The sequence below is a fragment of the Bos taurus genome, chromosome 16 (genome assembly GCF_002263795.3).
Source record: "Bos taurus isolate L1 Dominette 01449 registration number 42190680 breed Hereford chromosome 16, ARS-UCD2.0, whole genome shotgun sequence".
NCBI lineage: Eukaryota > Metazoa > Chordata > Mammalia > Artiodactyla > Bovidae > Bos > Bos taurus.
Window position 1 is genome coordinate 67,228,112 of NC_037343.1, and position 19,968 is coordinate 67,248,079.

Consider the following 19,968-nt stretch of genomic DNA (forward strand, 5'->3'; position numbering starts at 1 on the left):
GCTTGAATCATTGCAGTTATAATCTGAGCATCTGCAGAATGAACAGGTTCTTTTTTGCTCTGAGTCATCTCCAAGTTTTCACTTTCTCTTCCCTTCACTTCCAGCCCACAGCCCTACTGCCCCCATTTCATACCATCTTCTCCTCTTTCTTCTAACACTGGTTGGCAGATTTTACTATTAGGCAAAACACAGTTGGGACAGTAAATCTAGGCCTCTCAAATCCCATCCCTGATTCGGAAAGCAAATAGCAATTAATTTTAAACTATCTTTCTATCTGTCCTTTTTATTACTGTTTTCTTAATTTTGTTTAGTAATAGCAGGTAGATTAGCTCTTTATAGTTCATAAAATGTTCATATCTTATTATATTTGCACCTTCCAACAAACCTGTGAAAGTAAGGAGATTGTGTCTATGACTCCTCTTGGCAGAAGAAGCAACTGAGATCTTGAGAAGTTAAGTGGCTGGCCCAAAGTAACATAGCAACTATGTATATGCAGTTGTCATTAGTGAAATACTTTATAATTGTATAAGCTGGATAAATATTCCTATTGCAAAGATAAAACCACCTCCACTAAATGATATCTGCATATGGGAAAGTTACACATGGCTGTTGGAGAGGCAACTACAGTTTAAATAAAATAGAAAAGAATATTTCTTTTTCCAGTTAATCTCATTAGAAACTTTATCTTTTAGGTAAATTCTACTGTTCTGTCAAGAGTTTAGCACTTTAGTAGTTTGGGATCTTGCACAGTTCTGTTTCATCTGTTGTTCTAATCTTAATTAAGTAACATTGAAATTGGCTAGGTTGGGGTTTCAGTTCAAATACATTTATACACAAAAGAGGTGTTCATATTTTATAATATAGGACAGCTTATATTGGACTCCATTAAAAACAAATCCTGATATGAAACCACTTTGAGCCTTTTTAAATAGATGAGTATAAAATCACTAAGTTGTCTACTGTATGTCAAAAGCTTGTTTATAGTTGATTCTGTCACAGTTTCTGCCTTTGTTTTTTGTACTTACATATTCTGCTTTCTTTCTGCACAGATATTAATGAATGTGAAAATACAGACACCTGCCAGCATGAGTGTAAAAATACCTTTGGGAGCTATCAGTGTATCTGTCCACCTGGCTATCAGCTCATGCTCAATGGAAAGACATGTCAAGGTGAGAAAACTTTGGGACATTTAGTGCTGCAACTTAACTTAAAACCAATATAGATAGCATAGTGTGAGAAATGTCTTTTTTTTGAATAATTATTCTTCTAGTTGATTCCTTTCCCTTCACATTCGCATGGGTCAGACTTATCTTTAATCATTGCTTTTGCAAGCAGGAAAAGCAGAAGGCGGCAATTAAGCAAAGGAAAATTTGAGAAACATTTTTGGTATGATCTTAGAAGAAGGCACACAGGAATGCCTAAATCAGTTCATATCATATATATTTAAAACTAAAAGGAACTAGATCTCTTCAGACACGTTTTACAATCCAGCTACGAAGAAAGGAGAAATGGGATGAATGCTCAGTAAATGTACTTCAGTGTTAGGCATTATTTTATACTTTGTTTTAGTGATCAGTGGGTGATTAACTCATTCATTTTTTGAATCGAATGATGAATACCAATCATTTTCTAGAAATTCTGGATGCAGTAGGTTAAAACAGGTGAATAATATACACTATTTCCTTTATGATCTTAGAGTCTAGTGGATACAGACATGCAAACAAGTGCTTAATCAACATACAAAATTCTATTACTAGGTGTTACAGCGGAGTTCTAGACAATATGTAGTGATGGCAGAAAGAAAAAAAAAATCAATCTCAAAAATGTGAAAGGAGCATTGTATTTTGATGAAATGTAGTATGTTGCAATGTATACTTAGAGAAAAAATGTATTAATTTACATAAATCATCAAAATCTAAGAAACTAATTCTATGGACAAAAAAAAAAAAAACCTAAGAATATTATATAGGTCTTTAAAAGCTCTGAATTTTATTCATCTCTGTCCTGCATGAAAGACTTTCCTTTACAAAACATTTGCTAGGATGCAGCTCATGGAAATGTGTTCTGGAAGCAAGAACAGGACGGACAGTAGCTTCACCTGGGTTACTATGAGCCTCCCCACTCTTACTTACCCCATTCACCCAATATACTCCCTCAGAGCCCCCACTGATCATGTGAATGCAATAATAAACTCTGCTCCAGTCATCCTTCACCAAACATTTATGAAAAGCTTGCCCTAGGAAGAACATTTTACTAAGTTTTGAAATACTGGAATAACGTATCTACATTATAGTTTTCCATTTTTCTGAAACAACTGTTAGCTCATTTTAATCAGCAGTATAGCTTTGTCAAGAACAATGATTCGGACCCATTCTAGAGATGATAAAACCAATTCTCAGAGTGATTATGTGAGTCTCAGTGTCCTATAACCATCAAGAACAAGGGCAGGACTGGATCACAGATTTCATGATGTTTAGAATGGTCCTTGGTTTCTCCTGTGATGCTGTGAACACCAGTGATTGTAGTGTGGCAGCAGAGAGATGTAAGAGTGCTTACATTGTCCATAGCTTACAACTTTCTCCAGCTCTTCACCCCACGAATCCTTCTGAAGGGAGGCAGTGTACAACACTACCATTACTCTCTCTACAGGTGCACCAGGTATCAAGGAAGGAAGGGGATAGATACTGAAGCATTTGGAATAACCTAGTGGACTGCAAACTCCTTAGCCAGATTTTTAAGGGTTATATTATGTCATATTCTCATTAGAGGATTTTTTCTCCTTTAAATTATGCCAGTATGTTTTTTTAGTTGCCCTTTTCACTCATTCAGTTCAAAACATTTTTCCACTTTCACTTGTGCTCCAGAGAGTGGAAAATAATGTGCACAAATCAGAAACAGACATCATCTAAAATGTCTGCAATTTAAGCAAGTTACATATTTTTGTGATTTTATAAAAGGACATGAGAGAAAACAATTACAACCTTTAAAGAAGTCTCTACTCTAAAGAATAACTTGGAGTCTTTTATGGCTTTAGAAAGTGTCTGAGGCATTTATGAGGAACAAAAGACTATGTTTCATTCCCAGATGAATTTTTGAAGCTTTATACATTAGTGTTAGAGATATCAATAATAAAAGGGATATTAAAGTGAACTTGACATTGAACATTGACAGAAACTAGTCAAAAGTAGAAGTCATCAGATTGCAAAATGAAAACCAAAAACATGACCAAGTATAGTTTTCCCCAAAACCAGAGAGGAGAAACTGAAAATTTTGTATGCTAATGTTAAACCCCACTAATCTAATGCCAATCCCAGAGAAGAGCAATGCCAAAAATGTTCAAACTACTGCACAATTGCACTCATTTCACATGCTAGCAAGGTAATACTAAAAATCCTTCAAGCTAGGTAAGGCTTCAATAGTACATGAACTGAGAACTTCCATATATACAAACTGGATTTAGAAAAGGCAGAGAAACCAGAGATCAAACTGCCAATATCTGTTGGATCATAGAAAAAGCAAGAGAATTCCAGGAAAAAAAATCTACTTCTGTTTCACTGACTATGCTAAAGCCTTTGACTGTGTGGATCTTGGCAAACTATGGAAAATTCTTAAAGAGGTGGGAATACCAGACCACCTTACCTGCCTCCTGAGAAACCTGTATGCAGGTCAAGAAGCAACAGTTAGAACTGGACATGGAACAATGGACTGGTTACAAATTGGGAAAGGATTATGTCAAGGCTGAATATTATCACACTGCTTATTACTTATATGCAGAGTACATCATGTGAAATGCCAGTCTGGGTGAATCACAGGCTAGAATCAAGATTGTCAAGAGAAATATCAGTAAGCTTAGATAAGCAGATGATGCCACCCTTATGGCAGAAAGTGAAGAGGAGCTAAAGAGAGCCTCTTGATGAAGATGAAAAAGGAGAGTGAAAGTGGGCTTAACACTCAAACAATCAAAATCTTTTTTTTTTTTTTTTTTATTTGGAGGCTAATTACAATATTGTATTGGTTCTGCCACACATCAACATGAATCTGCCACGGGCATACACGTGTTCCCCATCCTAAACGCCCCTCCCACCTCCGTCCCCGTACCATCCCTCCGGGTCATCCCAGTGCACCAGCCCCAAGCATCCTGTATCAATCAAAATCTTAAGATCATGGCATCCGGTCCCATCACTTCATGGCAAATAGATGGGGAAACAAAGGAAACAGTGATAGATTTTATTTTCTCGGGCTCCAAAATCACTGTGGACAATGACTGCAGCCATGAAATTAAAAGACACTTGCTCCTTGGAAAAAAAGCTATGACAACCTAGAAAGAGTGTTAAAAATCAGATATCACTTTGTTAACAAAGGCCCACATAGTCAAAGCTATGGTTTTTCCAGTAGTCATGTAGGGATGTGAGAGTTGGACCATAAGAAGGCTAAGTGCTGAAGAACTGATGCTTTTGAACTGTGGTGTTGGAGAAGACTCTTGAGAGTCCCGTAGACTTCAAGGAGATCCAACCAGTCAATCCTACAGGAAATCAGTCCTGAATATTCTTTGGAAGAACTGAGCCAACTCATTGGAAAAGACCCTGATGCTGGGAAAGACTGAAGGCAGGAGGAGAAGGCAACAACAGAGGATGAGATGGTTGGATGGCATCACGAACTCAATGAACATAAATTTGAGCAAGCTTCAGGATATGGTGGAGGACAGGGAAATCATGGGGTTGCAAAGAGTGGAACACAACTGAGTGACTGAACAACAATCTAATTCTAAAAGTGTAAAAATACTCTATGTTGGCATTACCTTCAAAATGAATTATCTATCCAAGTTTTTAAGAAGCAATTCATGTCTACTGAGAATCTGAATTACTTTATATTCTCTATAAGTCAAATGTTTATTCTGAATTACTTTTTTAAATGTAGCCAGAAGCATTTGGTTAAATGCATTCATATATTCTAAAGCTGTTCCTGTGAAAGTTTTTCAACTGATCTTGGTATAATTTTCTTGTAGCAATAATATTTGTTATGAAAAGCCTATACTTTAATTTTTGATCACAATAGTTTTTAAATAATATTTTGTAATTTTATATATTATATACAATTATTTAAATTAATCTTATGATATGTTATATAATTATATAATATCTTACAAAAACCAGATATTACCACACTGTCAGGTAACAAAAGATAGCCTGATTGCTCCACCTTTTCTGGCTACTTTTTTTTATGACTAGTGACTAAAATGAGTGAACAAAGTGAGCAGATTGAATGCCTTAAAGATACTTACTCCGGAAGAGATAGTGATAGAAGACAAAGAAGGGTTACCTTCTTAGAAGCTCAAATACTTTTTGAAAGCTCTTCTATGGGAAGTGTATATTATTATGGAGCTAGGGACAAACACTTTGTATATTAGATTCTGACATTCGATATATTCATATTCAGCCAATGGAAATATGTGATGAGGTAGCTGTTCTTCCTGTGTATAAATGTGTATCTAGATTCTGGCCTCCAAGCCACCATTGTCATAGGCCCTAACAGTCCACTGGCCCCGTGTTTCTGTATGAGTTCACTATAAAAATTAAAGCTAAAATGAAATTTGGAATATGGATGGGAGGGGAATGGGATTTTTTTATGATAGCAAAGATACATTTCTTTCACATTTTCCTAAAGGGCTTTTCACTTCATTCTGAGACAATTTCATTTTGTCAAGGAGATGGAACACTTCCAACAGATAAAAATCATAACTGGAAGTTGGTTTGCAGAGTCAAAAGGCAAGGTTTAAGATTTAACTGAAATAAAACATGGTTCTGTTTCATTCCTGGAGGAAAACTAATTCTATTGTAAAAGGAGTAATAGAAAGCACATTATGTCATTATCAAGTCCCAGCTCTACCCACCAGAGGGCAGACACCAGAAGCAAAAAAAACTACAGTCCAGCAGCCTACAGAACCAAGTCCAGAAATGCAGATCAGAACCTGCCCTAGAACCACCTGGTCCCTGGCCCTTTGGTGACAAAAGGGGAGTGTACTGCTGGGACACAGAGGACATCCCCCACGGAGGCCACTTCTCCAAGGTCAAGAAACATAACTAACCTTCCACATACATAAAAATAGAAATCTATACAAAGACTTCCCTGGTGGTACTGTGGATAGGAATCCACCTACCAAGGCAGGGAACACGGGTTTGGTCCCTGGTCCAGAAAGATTCTGCATGCCATGGAGCAGCTAAGCCCATGTGCCACAACTACGGAAGCCTGCAGATTCTAGGGCCCACGAGCCGCAACTGCTGAACTCACGTGCTGCAGCTCCTGAAGCCCATGTGCCTAGAGCCTGTGCTCTGCAATAAGAGAAGCCACCACGACGAGAAGCCCTATGCACCAAGCTAGAGAGTGGCCCCCACTCTCTGCAACTTGAGAAAGCCTGCACACACCAATGAAGACCCAGGGCAACCAAAGATATTTTTAAAAATAAAAAAGAAAGAAAAATCCCGGTGAAAGGAGATAACAGAGGATTATGTTCTAGACAAAGAAAAAGATAAACCCCCAGAACAACTAAGTGACATGGAGATAGGCAATCTACCTGAGAAAGAGCTCAGAGTACTGATTGTAAAGATGACCCAAAAATTCAGGTAAAGAATGGATGCACAGTGCAAAAACCTGTAAGAAATTTTTAGCAAAGAGTTAGAAAATACAAAGAACAGCCAAAAAGTTGAAGAATACAATAACTGAAGTGAAAACACCCTAGAAGGAATCAATAGCTGAATAAATGAGGCAGAAGGGATAGGTGAGCTGGAAGACAGAATGGTGGAAGTCAGTACTGCATAACAGAATAAAGAAAAAAATGAGAAGAAATGAGGGCAGTTTGAGAGACCTCTGAGACAATGTCAGATGCACCAACATTTGCATTATAGAGGTCCCAGAAGGAGAAAAGGGAGAGAAAGGGCCTGAGACAATATTTGAAGAGATAATAACTGAAAACTTTCCTAATGTGCAAAAGGAGACAGTAACCCAAGCCCAGGAAGTGCAAAAACTACCATTGAGGATCAACTCAAGGAGGCATGCCCACACACATTGTAATCAAACTGACAGAAAATATGAAAAGCAACAAATAACATATAAGGGACCCCCATAGGGCTATTGTCTGATTTTTCAGCTGAAACTCTGGCTAGAGGAGAGTAGCACATTATATTTGAAGTGATGAAAGTGAAAAACCTACATGCAAGATTACTTTACCCAGCAAGACTCATTCACGTTTTGACAGAGAAATCTAAAGCTTTACAGACAAGCAAAAGCCAAAGGAACTCATTACCACTAAACCAGCTTTACAAAAAAATGCTAAAGGAATTGCTCTAGACAGAAAAGAAAAGTCTACAACTAGAAACAAGCAAATTAGGAAATGGGAAAGCTCATTGGTAAAGGCAAACCTACCCAAAAGGTAGGAAATCATCCACATTCAAATATGATATTGAAACCAGTAATCATGAGAGGAGGAGAGTAAAACTTCAGGATACTTGAAGTGCATTTGAAATTAAGAAATCAGCAACTTAAAACAATTGTATGTATACCTAGACTGCTGTATCAAAACTTCAAGGCAACTGCAAATCAACTCTGTAATAAGTATATACAAAAAAGAAAAAGAAATCCAAACACTGAACATAGCCATCAAATCACAAGAGAACAAAAGAGGGGAAAAAATGACCTTCAAAGGCAAACCCAAAAGAATTAACAAAATGGCAATAAGAACATACATAGATAACCATCTTAAATGTAAATGGATTAAATGCTTGAGCCAAAAGACATAGATACAAATGAATGAACGGGTGCAAAAACAAGACCCATATATATGCTGTTGAAAAGAGACCCATTTCAGATCTAGAAGCCATGAAGACAAAGTAAGGGAATGGTTTAAGAGATTCCATGTATATAGAAATCAAAAGAAAGCTGGAGTAGCAACAGTTGTATCAGACAAAATAGACTTTAAAATAAACACTTTACAAGAAACAAAGAACTATACTACGTAATGATCAAGGAATCAATCCAAGAAGAAGAGACAGCAATTGTAAATATACATGCACCCATAGGATACACAATTGGACACATAGGAACACAATGCAAGAAATCATCTACATTTAAATATGATATTGAAACCAGTAATCATGAGAGAAGGAGATTAAAAATTCAGGATACTTGAAGTGCATTTGAAATTAAGAAATCAGCAACTTAAAACAATTGTGTGTATACCTTGACTGCTATATCAAAATCTCATATTCAAGGCCGTTAATAGACATAAAAGGAGAAATTAGCAGTAACACAATACTAGGGGAGGACTTTTAACACACCCCAGTTACCTCAATGGACAGATGATCCAGGCAGAAAATCAATAAGAAAACATAGGCCCTAAAAGACACATTAGTCCAGATGAACTTAACTGGTATATATAGAGCTTTCCATACAAAAGCAGCAGAATACAGATTCTTTTCAAGTGCACATGGAACATTCTCCAGGATTGACATGTGGTACTTATACAAGTACAATCAAAGTATGTCCTTGGCCACAAAGCAAGCCTCAATAAATTGAAGAAAACTGAAATCTTATCAAGCATCTTTTCTGACCACAGCACTATGAAATTAGACATCAACTACAAGAAAAAACTGCAAAAAACAGAAATACATGGAGGCTTAACATTGTGCTACTAAGTAACAAATGGATCACTGAAGAAATCAAAGAGGAAATCGAAAAAATACCTAGAGATAAATGAAAACAGAAACATGATGATCCAAAACATGGAACACAGCAAAGGCAGTTCTAAGAAAAAAGTTAACAGCTATACAAGCTTACGTCAGGAAACAAGAAAAATCTGAAACTACCTAACTTTACACCTAAAGCAACTAGAGAAAGAATAAAACAAAACCCAACGTTAATTAAAAGGAAAGAAAGCATAAAGATCAGATCAGAAGTAAATGAATTACAGAGGAAGAAAACAATAGTAAAGATGAGTGAAACTAAAAGGTGGTTCTTCAGAGAAGAATATATGTATGTATGTGTATAACTGAATCACTTTGCTATACACCTGAACTAAGAGAACACTGCAAGTCAACTATACAGTAAAATTTTTAAAAATAAAAATGTCAAAATATTAAAAGCAATAAATAAAAATAAAAGCTGATTCTTTGTAAAGATAAACAAAATTGATAAACCTGTAGCCAGACTCATCCAGAAAAACATGGAGAGAGGCCAAATCAATAAAATCATAAATGAGAAAGAAGTTACAGTCAACACCACAGAAATAAAAAGGCCCATACTATAAGCAACTATTTGTCAATAAAATTGACAACCTACAAGAAATATGCAAATTCTTAGAAAGGTACAATCTCCCAAGAGTGAAAAATGAAGAAAAAGAGAACATGAACAGACCAATTTTAAATACTAAAATTGAATCTGTGATTTTAAAAACTCCCCCAAAAGATACCATATCAGATGACTTAACAGGCAAATTCTATAAAGCTTTAATAGACTAGTTAACACCTAAATCTTCTGAAACTATTCCAGAAACTTGCAGAGGAAGGAATACTTTCAAACTCATTCAATGAGGCCACTGTCACTCCAAAACCAAAGATACCACAAAAAAGAAAAAATACATACAAATGTCACTGATTAATATAGATGCAAAAATATTAAACAAATTACTAGCAAACTGAATCCAACATTACATTAAAAGGATCATACACTATGATTAAAATTCCAGGGATGCAAGATTTTTCAATATCCACAAATCAGTGTGATACACCACAGTGACAAATTGAATTAAAAACTATATGATCATCACAATAGATGCAGAAACAGCTTTTGATAAAATTCAGTTCAGGTCAGTTCACTCAGTCATGTCCGACTCTTTGCGACTCCATGAACTGCAGCACAGCAGGCCTCCCTGTCTATCACCAACTCCCGGAGTCTACCCAAACTCATGTCCATTGAGTCACTGATGCCATCTAACCATCTCATCCTCTGTTGTCCCCTTCTCCTCCTGCCTTCAGTCTTTCCCAACATCAGGGTCTTTTCAAATGAGTCAGCTCTTCGCATAAGGTGGCCAAAATATTGGAGTTTCAGCTTCAGCATCAGTCCTTCCAATGAATATTCAGGACTGATTTCCTTCAGGATGGACTGGTTGGATCTCCTTGCAGTCCAAGGGACTCTCAAGAGTCTTCTCCAACACCACAGCTCAAAAGCATCAATTCTTCGGTGCTCAGCTTTCTTCACAGTCCAACTCTTGCATCCATACATGACCACTGAAAAACCATAGCCTTGACTAGATGGACCTTTATTGGCAAAGTAATGTCTCTGCTCTTGAATATGCTGTCTAGGTTGGTCATAACTTTCCTTCCAAGGAGTAAGCGTCTTTTAATTTCATGGCTGCAATCACCATCTGCAGTGATTTTGGAACCCAAAAAAATAAAGTCAGCCACTGTTTCCCCATCTATTTCCCATGAAGTGATGGGACCGGATGCCATGATCTTAGTTTTCTGAATGTTGAGCTTTAAGCCAACTTTTTCACTCTCTGCTTTCACTTTCATCAAGAGGCTCTTTAGTTTCTCTTCACTTTCTGCCATAAGGGTGGTGTCATCTGCATATCTGAGGTTATTGATATTTCTCCTGGCAATCTTGATTCCAGCCTGTGCTTCCTCCAGCCCAGCGTTTCTCATGATGTACTCTGCACATAAGTTAAATAAGCAGGGTGACAACATATAGCCTTTGACATACTCCTTTTCCTATTTGGAACCAGTCTGTTGTTCCATTTCCAGATCTACCTGTTGCTTCCTGACCTGCATACAAGTTTCTCAAGAGGCAGGTCAGGTGGTCTGGTATTACCATCTCTTTCAGAATTTTCCACAGTTTATTGTGATAAAATTCAATACCCATTTATGATATAAAGTTCTCCATAAAGTGGACATAGGGGGAACTTACCTCAACATCATAAAGCCATATATGACAAGCCCTATTCACAGCTAACATCCTACTCAATGGTGAAAAGTTGAAAGTATTTCCTCTAAGTTCAGATACAAGGCCAAGGATGAAGGATATCCACTTGGCACTTTTATTCAACAGAATTATGGAAGTCCTAGACATGTTAGAGAAGAAAGAGAAATGAAAGGAATCCAAATTGGAAAAGGACTAATAAAACTATCACTGTTTGCTGATAACATAATACTATACCTGCTGCTGCTGCTGCTAAGTCACTTCAGTCGTGTCCGACTCTGTGTGACCCCATAGACGGAAGCCGACCAGGCTCCCCCGTCCCTGGGATTCTCCAGGCAAGAACACTGGAGTGGGTTGCTATTTCCTTCTCCAGTGCATGGAAGTGAAAAGTGAAAGTGAAGTCGTTCAGTCATGTCCAACTCTTCGCGACCCCGTGGACTGCAGCCTACCAGGCTCCTCCACCCATGGGATTTTCCAGGCAAGAGTACTGGAGTGGGTTGCCATTGCCTTCTCCGAATACTATACCTAGAAAATCCTAAAAACGCTACCATAAGATTACTAGAGCTCAGTAATTTCAGTACAATTGCTGGACATAGTTAATACACTGAAATACTTTCTTTTTCTATACACTAACAGTTACCATTGCATCAAAAGAATAAAATACCTTGGAATAAACCTACCTAAGGAGGCAAAAGACCTGTATTCTAAAAACTATGAGATGCTGATGAAAGAAATCAAAGATAACACAAACAGAAGGAAAGATATACAATATTCTTGGATTATAACAATCAATATTGTCAAAATGAGCATACTATCCAAGACAATCTACATGTTCAATGCAATTGCTGTTGAATTACCAATGGCATTTTTCACAGAATAAGAAATTTTAAAATTTGTATGGAAGCACAAAAGACCTCAAATAGCCAAAGAAATCTTGAGAAAGTGAAACAGAGCTGGAGGAAACAGGCTCCCTGACTTCAGACTATACTCAAAGCTATAGTCATCAAAATAATGTGGTACTGGCACAAAAATAGAAATATTGATCAATGGAACAGGAGAGAAAGCTCAGAAACAAACCAACACACCTATGGTCAGTTAATCTACAACAAAGGAGGCAAAAGCGTACAATAGCAAAAATACAGTTTCTTCAATAAGTGGTGCTGGGAAAACTGAACAAACACATGTAAAAGAGTGAAATTAGAACATTCTCTAACACCATAAAAATAAACTCAAAATGGATTATAACTTAAATGTAAAACCAGATATCATAAAACTTTTTGGGGAAAACATAGGCAGGATACATAAATAGCAGCAATATCTTTTTGGATCCATCTCCTGAGTAATGAAAATAAAAATTTAAATTAAAAAGAAAAATTTTTTAAATGAGATCTAAATAAACTTAAAAACTTTTGCACAGCAAAGGAAACCATAAACAAAATGTAAAAGACCAGCTACAGAATGGAAGAAAATATTTTCAAATGATGTGACTGACAGTGGATTAATCTCCAAAATATATAAACAGCTCGTTTTCCTAAAAATGGGCAGAAGATCTAAATAAACATTTCTGCAAAGAAGATATACAGGTGGCCAACAGGCACATGAAAAGATGCTCAGTATCATTAATGATTAGAAAAATGCAAATCAAAACTACAATGAGTTATCATTTCACACCACCCAGAATGGCCATTATCCAAGAGTCTACAAATAATATATGCTGGGGAGGGTGTGGAGAAGCAGCAGCCGTCCTGCACTGTTGGTGGGAATGTAAACTGTTACAGCCACTATGGAGAACAACATGGAGGCTCCTTGAAAAGCTAAAAGTAGAGCTATCCTGCTTTTTTAGCTCCTGCAGCTTTATTTCTGGGCATATATCTAGAGAAAACCATAATTTGAAAATACACATTCACCCCAATGTTCATAGCAGTACTGTTTACAACAGCCAAGACATGGAAGCAACCTAAATGTCTATTGACAGATGAATGGATAAAGATGTGGCATATATATACAATGAAATATTAGTCATAAAAAGAATAAAAAAGGATAAAATAATGTCATTTGCAGCAACATGGATGGATCTAGAGATTACCATGCTAAGAGAAGTCAGAGAAAGATGAAGTAACATGTGATATCACTTATATGTGGAATCTAAAAAAGATACAAATGAACTTTCATACAAAACAGAAATAGACCCACAGACATAGAAAAGCAACTTATGATTAGCAGAGGGAAAAGGGAGTTGGAGGGAGGGATAAACTGAGAAATTAGGACTGACATATACATACTACTATATATAAAATTGATAACCAACAAGGATCTACTATATAGCATAGGGAACTATACATAATATTTTGTAATAAACTAAAAAAAAATAATCTGAAAAAGTATATATGTATATATGTATAATTGAATCACTTTGCTGTACATTGGATTAACAGCATTATAAATCAACTATACTTCAATAAGAAAAAGGTTTTTTAATTTGAACGGAAATTAATTCCCTGAAATAGTTGCCTGCTGTCATAACTGCTGGGAGTTTTCAGGTACTACCAGGGGAATACAGATACCACAGTTTGAAACTATTGCTATAAAATATGATTCTTAACTTTGGGGCCTCAACATCCCTTAAATTATGTTGAACTCTATAGGCCCTCTTATCCAGAAAAGTCAGTCAATCTGAGTCTTGCTTCATCTCTCTCGCTAACTCGCACACACATACCTACATACTCAGTGTACAGAAATGGTTTCATTTGCGGATCCCCTAATGCTTAAATATGGACCTCAAGTTTAAAATCATGGCTTAGAAACACTCATTTTCAGGGAACTGAAAAAAACGTTTCTTTTGGCTTTATCTTGATGCTTTTTAATTTTAATGATTTAAATGTGTTTTTTTTTTTAACAACTTTGTGTAGAAAACAAAGAGCATTGCATTTGCATGTTTCCCCAATATCCTAGGGAGAGTACCCTACCTATAACAACTGAGGATGGATTCTACATAGTTCAGATTCAATCAAACTTGAATTATGGTTCTTGGGTCATCTATTTGATCCTGTTTTTTCCCTTTATTCTGTAAGTCTCCACAAGTCTTCCTTGAATGTATAACTTCTTTAAATTTCTACTACCCATCCTCCCACCCAGTAATTTGACCCTACAAAATATTAGGGAAAGATCAAGGATCATTCATGTTATAAAGAGATTTTTCACTCCAAGAAAGGTTCACATGTGTCTTTTAAATTTTTAGCTTGTTTTTAGTGAATTTAAAGAATTATTGGCTTTACAAAACTCAAATGCATTCTATTTCCCAAGTATAAAAAAAATTTTTTTTCTTTGTAGCTTCCCTTCTACTTTCATAGCCCTTATTTTTCAATGTCTTTTCACGTGATTTTTAAAAAACTTAACCTCAGAACAATCAGTCTGGAAACAGCACACCAAAAATCAAAATCCCCACTTGGTGGGTGAAAAAGCTTAGGTGCAGCTATGAACCAAGTTCATTCTTGGGGAGGAGAAAGCTAACCCTCAGTATTCCAGGCAAATATCCACAATGCCTGCCCTGATGGCCTCTTCTGACCTTATTTGCTGATGCTATCTGTTTCTTGTGCTGTTGTAGATATTGATGAGTGTCTGGAACAGAATGTGCGCTGTGGGCCGAATCGCATGTGCTTCAACATGAGAGGAAGCTACCGTTGCATTGAGACACCCTGTCCACCTGACTACCAACGGGATCCTGTGTCAGGGTATGTCTTGCTTTCTCTTCCCAGGCATGCTTTTGAAAATCCTCCTGCCTCTCTCTCCTTGACCAACAAGCCCTGTCTGCAGTCATGTTTCTCACTCACAGGAAGTCAGTAATCCCTCAGGGGCTAGGGGTTTACTGTGTGTTCCTTCTTCAGAGAGTGGGCAAACAAACGAATTCATCCTGCAGCAGCGATTGCCAGCTTTGAGCTGCCAGGGTTTCCTGGAACAAGTCTGCTCAGTGTGTAATGCACCAGGCAACATCTAGAATCCCTCCTCAGCAGGGAGCATTTTATAGGGTGATAGAGCCGACCCATCTTTGAAATTGTCTTTTCTGTTGGTGTTGCCTCAGGGTTTTCAGGGCTCTCTGCTTTTAGAGCACTGGCTCTAAGAGGTACCACGGCTGTTACAGTGATGAGTCATCATGACTCCATGGGAGTGTGGAGGAGACCAAGGATGAGTCAGTAGTCTGTCTGTTCATTCACATCTCATCTTGTTTACATATTCTGCTGTCTGAAACACTGTCTTTTCTGGTTTTGAATAAACTGCTTTGTTCTCTCCCTCCCCTTACAGAAACATTGCACTCCGTTTAGGTACCAAGTTGGGGGGGTGCTTGGAAAATGAGATAATGGCCATCGTGAATAGGCTCCACTAATAAGGAGGTAGTTCTGAAACCGAACTCTGGTTGGATCTCACTTTGTTTTCCTCTCAGTGGTGACTCCCATGTTACTGTAACATGGTCAAGTGTGCGCTGCCCAGGATTCATCCAAAACCTATTTGTAATCTGTCTGAGGGGAATAGGGAAGGGGAAGATAAAAATTACAGACTTATCAGACTTTTAAAAATACTTTGAGAATCTGTATCTTCAGAACATGGTCCTTTGTGCATTTTTTTGTTTTACTCTTTATTACCAGTGATTTGGGGCACACAAGTTCAAAGTCATGACGACTCAAACAACTGCTGTGGGCTCTGGAAAAAGAAAATATACTATTTTTAATCTAAAATGATGTGGAAAGCAAATACCGAAAAGAAAGTTGTTTTTTTTGGAGTTGTAATTGACCTTTTATTTATTTTTAGAAAAATAAACCAATATCAATATATTCTATTTCTGCTTTCAAATAGTCTTAGGGTAGATGTTAACATTTTAAAGTCATTTGTAGTCCTCTCCTTTAAGAAGTCCTTGTTTCCAATATATATGCAGATGTTTCTCTTTCCAAAACTGGCTTTTCACTTTAAAGATGTTCTGTGGTACTTTTTTCTGTGGTTCAAAAGCTTCTGATTTTAATGGAGCTGAGAGAAATATACGACTCTAGACCAGCACACTCTCATCGGCATCTGGCATCTGGTTTCAGTTAATAACACAGACCATGGGGTGAACCTTAGTATTTTGCAGTCAGACTGTCTCCTGCCTTTAATGCCCCCAAATTGTCATGGATCGTGATCACCTGCATCATGCCTTCTCCTGCTTCCAAGCCATGATAACTTTATATATTTCATGTGATTATTGTCCTTAGGTTCTGTCTCAAGAACTGTCCACCCAATGATTTGGAATGTGCCTTGAGTCCATATGCCTTGGAATACAAACTCGTCTCCCTCCCGTTTGGAATAGCTGCCAATCAAGATTTGATCCGGCTGGTTGCATACACTCAAGATGGAGTGATGCATCCCAGGACAACTTTCCTCATGATAGATGAGGAACAGACTGTTCCCTTTGCCTTAAGGGATGAAAACCTGAAAGGAGTGGTGTACACAATACGACCACTACAGGAACCAGAGACCTACCGCATGCGGGTTCGAGCCTTATCCTACGGTGCCAATGGGACCGTTGAGTATCAGACCACGTTCATAGTTTATATAGCTGTGTCTGCCTATCCGTACTAAGCAGCTCTCCCAAGCGTAAATCCACATAAGTAAGCCACATTTACCATGGGAATTAAGTTCCCTGAACAGTTGCAATCTTTGCAAGTTGAAAACGGTGCTGTGCTCTGTTTTGTGTGCCTTCCTTGGTAGTGTTGAGGTATTTTCATGATCCCACCATGGTCATATCTTTTGGTAAGATCTAGAAAGTCTTGTAGTATTTTCTTTATTTATTACACTGGAGCAGTTCCTTTGCAAGGATTATCTGAACATTTAACAGGACCCATCAGCAATGTTTTATAGTAACATAGTAGCTAAGATAATTTTGTAAAGAAGAAAAAAAAATCAAAGCCAAGTGAATTTCAGCATTTAACCATTTTGAGAATAATAAAGCTAGGTGCTGTGTGTTTTGATCAAAGCTTACTAAGTAACTTATGAAGATACTTTTTTAAGTATTAATACTTTATATTAATAATAGGACTTACATACTTATTTTCACTTTAAAAAGGAAAGATATACCATGCATTATAGAAGTATAGTACAGCTTCTAGAAAGCTTTTTAATACCAAATGATGTTTACCTTGATTGAGCATCCAAAATAAGAATATTATTTTCAGTAACTTTGTGGAACCAGCTGAACCAGTTATAATAATAGAAAAAAATATATTTGTCCTCAGTGATTATGGCATGGGTCTTTGCTCTAACATTTTTGACATGGCTTTCCATTCAGTTAGCACCATAAATTTTACATTTTAGCATTCTTTAAATTTTCCTGTCAATTGGAAACAATTTTTTGAAACACCAATGGGACAGTTTTGTTTTTCCTGAAAACCTTGTATGTTCAAATTAGCATAATGTTAAACGTCAATACACTGTACATGGTGGTAACAGACTCTGGAAGCAATTGCCGAGATGTATTGAATTTTTATGAAGTGTACATATATTACCTTAGTGTGTATTTTCTTTATAATATCTTGATGGACTCTTTTATAAAGTTATTTTATAAAAAAAAAAATTGTTCCAGTAAAACCTGCCTAAATAAAATTTTCACATCCTTTTTCTTAACTTTTTAAAAACCTAAATTTGATTTCTTGAACTCATAACAAGCATTAAAATTTATAGACATACATACACGTATGTGTCATACATATCATGATTTAATCATCACAACTCTTGAAGTAGTATTACTCACATTTTGTACGTCCACATCCTGGGGTTCAGATAACCTATGTAACTTCCTTAAGATAACACAGCTAATCAATGGCGAAAACGGCACACCTTCTACATCTCACAGTCCATTCAGTTCAGTCGCTCAGTCGTGTCCAACTCTTTGCGACTCCATGAACCGCAGCACGCCAGGCCTCCCTGTCCATCACCAACTCCCGGAGTCCACCCAAACCCATGTCCATCGAGTCAATGATGCCATCTAACCATCTCATCCTCTGTTGTCCCCTTCTCCTCCTGCCCTCAATCTTTCCCAGCATCAGGGGCTTCTCAAATGAGTCAGCTGTTCGCATCAGGTGGCCAAAGTACTGGAGTTTCAGCTTCAACATCAGTCCTTCCAATGAACACCCAGGACTGATTTCCTTCAGGATGGACTGGTTGGATCTCCTTGCAGTCCAAGGGACTCTCAAGAGTCTTCTCCAACACCACAGTTCAAAAGTATCAATTCTTCAGCACTCAGCTTTCTTTATAGTCCAACTCTCACATCCATACATGACCACTGGAAAAACCACAGCCTTGACTAGACAGACCTTTGTTGGCAAAGTAATGTCAGCTGCTTTTGAATATGCTATCTAGGTTGGTCATAACTTTCCTTCCAAGGAGTACGCGTCTTTTAATTTCATGGCTGCAATCACCATCTACAGTGATTTTGGAGCGCAGAAAAATAAAGTCAGCCACCATTTCCACTGTTTGCCCATCTATTTGCCATGAGTGATGGGACTGGATGCCATGGTTTTAGTTTTCTGAATGTTGAGCTTTAAGCCAACTTTTTCACTCTCCACTTTCACTTTCATCAAGAGGCTCTTTAGTTCTTCTTCACTTTCTGCCATCTCATAGCTCCAAGTTAAATGATGTCCCCATTTCATGACAGTTTTCTTAAACAGTTATATTGCATCAAGTGATTGCATCTACCTATGATAGGTAATAAACTAGCAAAGGCCTAATCACAGCCTGTGATTGAAGAATTTTTACCTAGATCACATTATTCAAAGAAACGTAGAAAAATCATCTAGTCCACAGCCAGGCAGTCAGACAGGTAGTTATCTAAATCAGTGTTTGCCAAAGAAAATTCTACAGAACAATAGTCCAGTTAAGGTATTTTGAGTCAACTGAGTTCTAGTATCAAACAAGTTTGTGAAACACTATATAACATGTCCTCCTAAGTATTTACTATATATTAAGCAAATACTTAACTCAGCAGTGGCCACAGGACTAGAAAAGGTCAGTTTTTATTCCAACCTCAAAGAAGATCAATGCCAAAGAATGCTCAAACTACTGCACAATTGTACTCATCTCACATGCTAGCAAAGTAATGCTCAAACTTCTCCAAGCTAGGCTTCAACAGTACATGAACCGACAACTTCCCAATGTTCAAGCTGGATTTAGAAAAGGCAGAGGAACCAGGGATCAAATTGCCAACATCCACTGGATCACAGAAAAAGCAAGAAAATTTCAGAAAAACATTTCCTTCATTGACTATGCTCAAGGCTTTGACTGTGTGGATCACAGCAAACTATGGAAAAATCTTGAGAGATGGGAACATCAGACCACCTTATCTGACTCCTGAGAAACTTGTATGCAGGTCAAGAAGGAACAGTTAGAACTGGACATGGAACAATGGACTGATTCCACATATTGGGAAAGGAGTAAGTCAAGGCTGTAAAATGTCACCCTGCTGCTGCTGCTGCTAAGTTGCTTCAGTCGTGTCTGACTCTGTGCGACCCCAAAGATGATAGCCCACCAGGCTGTGATTCTCCAGGCAAGAATACTGGAGTGGGGTGCCATTTCCTTCTCCAGTGCATGAAAGTGAAAAGTGAAAGTGAAGTCGCTCAGTTGTGTCCGACCCTCAGTGACCACATGAACTGCAGCCTTCTAGGCTCCTCCGTCCTTGGGATTTTCCAGGCAAGAGTACTTGAGTGAGGTGCCATTGCCTTCTCCGTGTCACCCTGCTAATGGAACTTATATGCAGACTACATCCTGCGAAATGCCAGGCTGGATGAAGCACAAGCTGGAATCAAGACTGCCAGGAGAAATATAAATAACCTCAGATACACAGATGACACCACCCTAGAGAGAGAAAGTAAAGAGGAACTGAAGAGCCTCTTGATGAAGGTGAAAGAGGAGAGTGAAGAGGCTGGCTTAAAACTCAACATTCAAAAAACTGAGATCATGGCATCTGGTCCTATCACTTCATAG

The 19,968-nt window shown here is 37.6% G+C and overlaps 1 protein-coding gene across 3 annotated transcripts in view; it reads left to right on the plus strand.

The window, feature by feature from the left end:
• HMCN1 (hemicentin 1) overlaps positions 1 to 17,624 on the plus strand; it is a 540,104-nt gene extending 522,480 nt beyond the window's left edge. For 2 of the 3 annotated variants that reach the window (XM_010813560.4, XM_024976236.2), the window contains exons 104-106: positions 1,050 to 1,169; positions 14,570 to 14,696; positions 16,206 to 17,624. In XM_010813560.4, the coding sequence (XP_010811862.2) occupies positions 1,050 to 1,169; positions 14,570 to 14,696; positions 16,206 to 16,572 (614 nt within the window). In that variant the 3' untranslated portion in view covers positions 16,573 to 17,624. The remainder of the gene's footprint in view (positions 1 to 1,049; positions 1,170 to 14,569; positions 14,697 to 16,205) is intronic. The other variant, NM_001192537.3, reaches the window with a different exon arrangement.
• The last annotated feature ends 2,344 nt before the right edge of the window (positions 17,625 to 19,968 follow it).